This window comes from Penaeus chinensis, chromosome 22 (genome assembly GCF_019202785.1).
Source record: "Penaeus chinensis breed Huanghai No. 1 chromosome 22, ASM1920278v2, whole genome shotgun sequence".
Classification (NCBI taxonomy): domain Eukaryota; kingdom Metazoa; phylum Arthropoda; class Malacostraca; order Decapoda; family Penaeidae; genus Penaeus; species Penaeus chinensis.
In genome coordinates, this window is record NC_061840.1 from 9,707,286 (window position 1) to 9,716,619 (window position 9,334).

The following is a 9,334-nucleotide window of genomic DNA, read 5'->3' on the forward strand; positions in this document are numbered from 1 at the left end:
TACCCCATTTGGGGTAAATTGATAAATTTCTTGAGTAATGCATGCGGTATGAATGACACTTCAATGAACCCTCAGTTTACTCGAGTGTATCCTGCATCATACACACACATATTGAAGGGAAATGTATTAACTTATGCCTTGTGTTAGTACGATATTGTATTATATTTTGCGAATCTGGCTGTATTACACAATTTACGAGAAAATAGATGTATACGAATGGATAGCATCATTTACACATATCCTGAAGCTGGCAGCAGCCCGGCTTCCGCGCTGTGCCAAGCATTTGAATCCTCATGTCCAATTTGCCAGGCGCAACTGTAGATGGTGTGAATAAAATTCTTCAGTTCTGCAATAATTTTGATTGGTTTTGTGTGCCATTCTAGGGTCAGAATGAGTGACTGTTTTATTTCCCATTGATAGTGGATTCAATAATTTTCTGAATTTGAATTTCTGAATACATTTCACATCCATGAACTATACGAGGTAAGTGGCTTATGCGCCGGTGTACTTTGAAGTCAAGGCTTTTAATTTACTTTACTCAAAAAAATCAAGTTAACTTTCCTGATCCCTGTTCTTGAGGTGGACACCCGGGGATTTCTGGCGCAGCAGAGAAGGAACTCTCCCTGATGGAAAAGACATCCTACGACCTAGGCGAGGAGGCCGTTTGGATTCGAATTTCGGAGAACGAATATTTCATTAATGCAACAACATTCAGTTAAAAGAGACACGACGCTATTCATAATTTCCATTTTTTTATCTTCTTTCATGAAGTGAGGAAAAAGCAATAACTGAATTCCAAAGCATTCTTTTGTCCACTGAGTATTTTTTGTAAATGCTTGCAGGGAAAGAAACCGTAAACTTATATTTCTAAGTGTTAAAAGGGAAATGTATTTACCTATGACTTGTATTAGAAGGATAATATGATATAATGTGCGAACCTGACTGTATTGCCCAATTTACGAGAAAAAAATATTAATTTGAATGGATAGCACTTCGTCTGAGTCCAGTGCGTGATTCTGACCTTCGCTAATCATTTCTGCAACACTAGAAAGTTCTTTAGATCACGACGAAGGAGACACCATATCATGGCAAGAACAAATTTATTCTGGTGCCCCAAAAGTAACTCATTACACACACACACACACACACACACACACACACACACACACACACACACACACACACACACAAACATATAGACATACATATGTATATACATATACATATACACACCAATGGACTATGCAAATGCTTTCTTGATACTACAAAAAAGTTACAAATGTGCTATTGAGATTTTCTGTATCCCTATGAATACTTTTCTGCTGCTGAACCAAGCATCACAGGCGAAATAGTTTTTATCCTGCTTTAATTGCCAACATCATAACATTAAAATTTTCTGTAAATGGAGAAGGGAAACCAACTTCCCTTGCACTACCGTTTACAGGAAAGCTACTTTCACTGTTAAGATATAAGAGATTGATAACATTTCCAACTTAATCAACTTAACCATCGTCAGGAGCCTTATGGTGTTGATGCGAATTATCTGATCTATGATGTTAAGACAGATGAATATCCTGACATTATCATTAACGTTACACTGATGCGCGCACACACACACACACACACACACACACACACACACACACACACACACACACACACACACACACACACACACACACACTCGTGTATATATATATGTGTATATATACATATATATATATAAATACATATATATACACATACACAAGTGTGTGTGTGTGTGTGTGTGTGTGTGTGTGGGTATGTATATATGCACACACACACACACACACACACACACACACACACACACACACACACACACACACACGCACACACACACACACACACACACACACACACACACACATATATACATATATATATATATGTATATATATATATATATATATATATATATATATATATAATTCACGTGTAACATTAACGCTACCACCAAGTCCCTCCTAAAGTTACCGCGCTTTATGTGTCTGTTTATGTGAGCGAAGATAAAACATTTATGGTACAGATCGACAGTTTATGTAAGTTTCTAATTCCTTAACAGGCATTAGGAAGGAAACTATTATTGTGGATCCATACATGTTGCGGTGTTTGAAGCATGCTGGCTGGCTTACACAAAACGAGTTCTCGCTGAAAACTAGCGGATCGGGAGATGCTTTCAGCAGAGATCCTGGAAAATAGCCGGGTCGAGATCGGACAGGAACTCTCCGTCGGAACACGTGGTTCCTTCGGAGATGAGGTCCATGAAGGCGCCGTTCACGACGAGCCAGGCTATGTCACAGCCGCAGCTGAGAGGGTTACCTTGAGAAAATAATAACAATAATTAAAAACTGATTTCAGTATATACAGTTACGGAACTTGGTAGGGTTCTTGCATGGATAAAAGAGATTTTCTTCGATTCGAATCCTTGTTAAGAAGAAAACTCAAGCATCTATATCAGTGACGAACTATCTTCCGTGAAGCCATTTACTTCAGGTAAGAAGCTTAGCTTTTTACATTTTTATTGCCCCATGTAGATATATGCATTTGCGAAAACTAAGAAATAATAGGCTTTCTTTATGGAGAATAAATGGAACAAAAAAGATACAGGGACTTTTTGTCATTTCATATTGCATCACTTTGTATAAAAAAGGATGGCCACGTACACGACCATTTTTGACAGCCGGAAAATGTGTGGGTTTGAGTATGTGTGTGTGCGTGTGCATCTGTGTGTGCGTGCTTAGGCTCGCTTGTGTGCATACGTAAGGACGTGATAGCCATTCGGTTGCATCCATTTTCTTTCGTTGCATCTGGAACATCATCCGAAACCATCGAAGGGCCTAATTACCCGACTGCATTTATGTTACACTCAACTAATTTGAAGCAGTACCTTTTCACTTGCAATGTCAATATTTGGATCAGAAAAAATGCTTTATAGACACAATCAAGAGAGAGAGAGAGAGAGAGAGAGAGAGAGAGAGAGAGAGAGAGAGAGAGAGAGAGAGAGAGAGAGAGAGAGAGAGAGAGAGAGAGAGATATGGGGGGGATTTGGAGAGAAAAAACTGACCGTTCAAGGCGACCGTGGTTCCTCCCTGCACAAATGGGCGGAAAATCTCTTCTTCTAGGACTTTCAGTGAATTTTCCTTCAAGTTGAGCAGCCCGCCTTTGAAACCTAGAATGCATTGCTATGTTGAGGGTCTTCTTTATAGCAGGCGAAGAAAGACATGCATGACATTGAAAGCAAAAAACGAGCAAATAAATATGATATCCATGAGTAGAATGAAAAGTAAATATGGTATCCTTGACTAAAAAGGCTGTGATGTACCTGCAATGGCTCCTTGAGGGATTTGACTCAGCCGGTTATGGTCAAGGTGCAGTTCCCGGAGGAAGGGAAGGTCCGAGAAGGTTCCTGCGGCGGGCGTGAAGGCAGCAAGGAAAGGGTAAAAGTATTCTCAAACTCAGGAGTCCGTTTCCGTGTACGAGTAGTTTGATTTGATTGTATATAAACGTCTGTGTATATAAAGCAATTTGCCCGTTTATATATATATATATATATATATATATATATATATATATGCATATATATATGTGAATATATATATATATACATATATCATATATATGAATATATATATGAATATATGTATATATATATTTATATATGAATATATATATATATATATATATATATATATATATATATGTGTGTGTGTGTGTGTGTGTGTGTGTGCATAAAACACACACACACACACACACACACACACACACGCACACACATATATATATATATATATATATATATATATATATGCATATATATATGTAAAGGGTTTGTGTTTTAGTGATGGTTTCACTATTTAGTTGTTCATAATTGTACGTATGTGTTGTGCGTATATGGTGTGTGTGTGTGAGGTGTAAGTGTCCCTTTGGTTCGCCTCCACCGTTCGGATGGCAGTTTCGACCCCACCAAAGCCTCATGTCAACCATTATCGGTGGTTGCCATTCTATGGTTTGCCACTCTACTCCGAGCTCCACACCTGAACACTTGTAAGTCTACTTTATTTAGTTTGTATATATTGTATGAGTATATATCTATATATTCAATTTGTGAATGGTGAATAAAATGCGGTGAAGTGCTGTGAAGTGATGTAGTAAAAATTAAGGCAGAAAACTATTTTTACGAACTATTTATTACAGCCTCTTTATGCTGAGTTGCTTATATCTGCAACCCCTCTAGTGATGGCCGAGTAGCTGATATCTGCTGCCCCTTCTATTGGTGCTGAGTAGCTGACAACCGCAGCCCGCTCTACCAGTGACTATCTTGTGCTAATTCACCCCTGGTGCATGAGTTTTGGCTCGGATAGTTCGTCCTCCAACACTTCACTGACGGCACTCCTGATTCCCGTGTTTCACTTAGTGTATTTGTGATATATAGTGTGAACAATATAAAATATGAAAATACAATTGTTTTAATAAGCCCGAGATAATCTATATCCCAGAGGATACCAGAATTAAAGAACCAAAGGTTTCTGCTTATAAGAACAAAGCAAAGAAACCACTGACAATATATATATATATATATATATGCGTGTCTGTGTGTGTGTGTGTGTGTGTGTGTGTGTGTGTGTGTGTGTGTGTGTATGTGTGTGTATGTGTGTGAGTGTATGTGTGTGAGTGTATGTGTGTGCATGCGTATGTGAGCGTGTGCCTGAGTGTGTGTGTGTGTGTGTGTGCATGCTTATATACGTTCCCAGTAAAATGGGTGTTTTTATTTTCAGTATTATTAATATTAGCAGTAATAACAACAATGTTATTGATACTATCATTATCATAACAATTTCAATGTTATTATCAGTAATACTACTGTTATTATTTTTATTGTTACCATGAGTGCTATAATCATCATTATAATTATTAATAGTTGTTGTTTTACTATTTATTCCCTCATAAGTGCTGTTATTAAATGTTTTATCTTTAGCATTATCATTATTATTAATATCATTTTTACTTTAATTATTAGTATTATCATCTTTAATGGTGTCTTAAAATTGTCATTAACATTACTGTTATTATTGATATTATACTATTATATTTACCTATCATTGATATTATTATTTTACTGCTATTATTATTATTATCATTACTATAGTTATTATTGTTATTGAAGTTATCACCATTATTATTATAGGTGTTATTATCATTATTATTATTGTTGTTGTTGTTGTTGTTGTTGTTGTTGTTGTTGTTGTTGTTGTTGTTGTTGTTGTTGTTATTATCATCATCATTATCATCATCACTATTATTATTATTATTATTATTATTATTATTATTATTATTATTATTATTATTATTATTATTATTATTATCATTATCACAATGGTAATGATAATTATTAAAACAATTAATGATTATCATTATAATCATTAATAATTATTACTATCATTATCATCGTCATTACCATTATTTTTGTTATTATGATTACTGTTATTGTCATTATTTTTGTTGATTACATTATTTTTCTTAATATTATTATTATCATTCATATAATTATTATCACTGCTGTTATACTTACTATCTCTATTGTTATTATGATCATGTTATTAACATTACAACTAATATTATTGTTATCGATGTTAAATTGATTAGCATTATCAATATCACCATTAGCATTATGATCTTTAATTTCATTATCATTATTATCACTATCATTCTTACTGTCATTCTGATTATTATTATTATCATTTTTATCATCATAATCATCAACATTATTACTTTTACTATATTATAGTTATCATTAAAGTTTTTTTTTCATTATTGTCATTATTATTATCATTATCATTATCGTTATCATCATCATCATCATTATTGTCACTATTATCATTATTGATATAAGTATAACAATAATGATCATAATGCTGATGATAAATACAAATGGAAATACAAAAAATAGTAAAAATTATAGTGACTATAATGATAACAACAGCAATAGTAAAAATATCATTATAATTTTCATTTTTATTATTATTTTTATTTTGATGATTATTTTCATCACTGTTATCATCGTTATCAGTATTATTTCAGTTATAAGTTTTTATCAATATTACTACTTTGCTATAATAACGATAATTATAGTATGATTATCATTATCGTCATTTTTATTTCAATTTTTCTGATTATTTATTATCAATGATTATCATCATAACCAATGATAATTATTATCATAATCATCATTTTCATCACGACTATCATTATTAGTGTTGTTATTATCATTATCATGAACATCATCATCAATAATATTACAAATATTATCATTTTTATCATTGCCATTAAAAGTTCATTTTCATTCTCATTATTACCATGATTATCATCATTACCCTTATTATTATTATTATCATTATTATTATTATCATTGTTATTGTTATCATTATATCTTTATCATTATTATCATTATCGTCACCATTATCATTCATTATTACTGTAATTAGTGTTTGTTATTGGTGTTTTCTTATAATCATTGGTGCCATAATTGCTATTATTATTATCGTCACTACTGTCATAGTAATCATTTTTGGCATCATCATTATGACTATCATCAGTTAATACTGTTATCATTATTTTTTGCTGGTATTGTTATTATCGCTATTATTAGTGTTATCAATATTATATTTTTAGTATCATTATCTATATTTTTATTATTTTCATAATAATAATAATAATACAAAAAAATAATGATTATGATGATGATGATGATGATGACAGTGATAATGACAATGATCATAATGATAATAATAATAGTGATAATAATAATGTCATTATTGTCATTATTATTATCCTGCTCATCATCATCATCACCATGATGGAGATAATAATAATAATCGTTTTAACAATAATAATGATAATGATAATAATAATAGTAGTGTTTATAATAATGATAGTAATAATAACAATAATAATAATAATGGTGATGATGATAGATAATAAACATTATAACAGGAATGAAAAAAGAAAAGACTTGCAACAACAGTAATGATAAGAATAATGAAAATAATGATAATAATAAAAATTACAGACATGATAAAAATAGTAAGAACGACAATATGATGTCTGATACTAGCGATAGTAATCATGAATATGATAATAATAATAAAGTAATACTTATGATGATGGTAATAACAGTAGTAGCAGTGATAAAAAGGGAAATGGTAATATGTATCGTTATAATATAGATGTTGATAATTGTCACCATTGTAATTACGACTATAATAGCAACATGCCTACCAGTTTTAATAATAGCAATGTTATCAGTACACTAGTCAAAGTAAATCTTACCTGGCAGAATCATTTGTAGATGGTTGTTAGAAAAGCTTATTGTTTCAACATTCATCAAAGATGTGAATCCATCGGCTGGAATACTGTTAAACGAATTTTGATCTAATTCAATGTGTTGCAGGACGCTTGATTGCAACGCTGGGAAGTCGGACAGCCAGTTCATGCTCAGCTTTAAGGAGCGAAGGGATGTAAACAACGGCAGTTCTTGGAAAGGAAATTCTGACACTCTGTTATCTTTTAGATCAATGTAAGTGGCGGAAGAATAGCTATTGGATAATGCTTGGGCAAGCACCTCCTCCAGGATGCCGCCCTCTATGAAAATAGTCTCGAAAGACGCCACACCTAGGTCCTCGCTTCGCAGAGCCTTCAACTGCCGGTTGTTCATGATCACTAATCTGCGGAACTTCGTGAAGGGAATGTCGGAGGAGAAGATCCTGGCCAGCTGGTCCTCGCTCTCCACTAGGGAGCAGTCCATATCCATTTTGTGGTCCTCTTCCACGGTGCAGACGCAGGGGTAGATGTCCATGGGGTCGGGGCAGGGTAAGGAGCGCAGGGCATCCTCCGTGGCGTTGCGAGCGGCGCTCGCGCAGGAGCCAAGAGCGAGAGCCAAGATGGCGTTCAGAATGGTGACTCTAGTCATTTTGAGTCCGATGCTCACTGAATGGGGTATCGAGGCGTTGTGAATTTGTACATGCGCGCCCCGAAAAAAATGGGCACTAAAAGAGTTATACCGAAAAATAGGGTCATCAAATCAGCTCGGTGGGAAAGACGCCAAATGCCAGTTTGTTCTGCGTCACTCTTCTTATCTAACTTTGCTATTCAACATGGTCATATCAATAGCAACAGGAGTAGATGTCCTGTCCACCATAGTTCTTGCGAATATTGTTGTTGTAAACAGGGTCACCATTTCAGCTTTTTCTGGGGGGGTGGGGGTGCAAAGTGAGCACAAGCAGTTTCTGGGGCGCTGCGAGCCCCCCCCCCCCCTCCTTCCATCCCTTATAAAATGTTTGAAATGTGGGCTATTATAGGAGCATATTCAAGCGACGACCAGAGCTATACAGGTGTAATTTAGGCAATAAAATCGTGGGAGTGTTGCCCTGGGGGAACAAGCTAGACATCGAGGTAGGGGGGGGGGGGAGCAATTGCCTGCCTAGCCCCCCTCAAAAGATAATCTATTTTTCCAGAAAGTCATGAATCCTCAGTGCCCTCAACACGAATTACTTTTTAACCTTTCTTAACCTTATAATATAACCATAGATAAAGGTGTAGAACTGAATCCATATTTTGAACGGTCAGTCATGCCTGCAGCTACTTGTGCTACCTCATCATAAAGTTTAGTGAAAACTATTCAATACAGGTGCTTATTCACCTGATTGCATAAAGGTACCATAAAACACCGTGGCCTTTAATCCCTCAGACTGATACAATTATCTGAGATGTCCCAAGAACATTCCTCACAAGTAGGCCTACTGGCTTCCTTCCCTCTCCATTCCTTTCTCTCCATCCCTTGCTTTCCCTCCACCCATCCCTTGCTTTATCTCTTCTCCATTTACCTCATTAACCCCTTTCCTGTTGTCTATTCACCATCTCTCATTTTTCACTCCTTCCATACTCCTGTCTTGAGTTTTCCCTGCTCTCTCTTTTTCTATCACATTCCCCATCCTCTTCCTCCCTACTCTCTCATTCCGCTATTCTATCTGCTCTTACTCTCTTTTCAGTCCTCTCCCTTTCCCCCTTCGTGTAACTCATAATTCATGGGAAGTAGGCCTTAACAAAGGGGATTAGCGAAACGCACACTCAGCAGCTGCAGTATATTGGAAGAGGCATTTGAGTGGGTGTGTGGCTGTAGCTGGAGAGACCGTGTCCTGCGTTATGCGATCAAGGCATGGTCGTCATGTAGCCTACGAATTCATAGATTGCAATATTCATACACACATGCATGCGCACATACACATGAGCACATACACGGATTTGCAAATGTGTA

General features: G+C 35.3%; 1 protein-coding gene across 1 annotated transcript; it reads right to left on the reverse strand.

Moving 5' to 3' along the window:
• Positions 1 to 2,045: 2,045 nt before the first annotated feature.
• On the reverse strand, positions 2,046 to 8,050 carry LOC125037153 (oplophorus-luciferin 2-monooxygenase non-catalytic subunit-like). The gene is made up of 4 exons (XM_047630187.1): positions 7,351 to 8,050; positions 3,347 to 3,430; positions 3,089 to 3,193; positions 2,046 to 2,343 (listed from the first exon to the last, which is right to left on the reverse strand). Exons 1-4 carry the CDS (start codon positions 7,988 to 7,990, stop codon positions 2,201 to 2,203), a joined length of 972 nt encoding a protein of 323 aa, XP_047486143.1. The 5' UTR covers positions 7,991 to 8,050; the 3' UTR covers positions 2,046 to 2,200.
• Between the last annotated feature and the right edge of the window lie 1,284 nt (positions 8,051 to 9,334).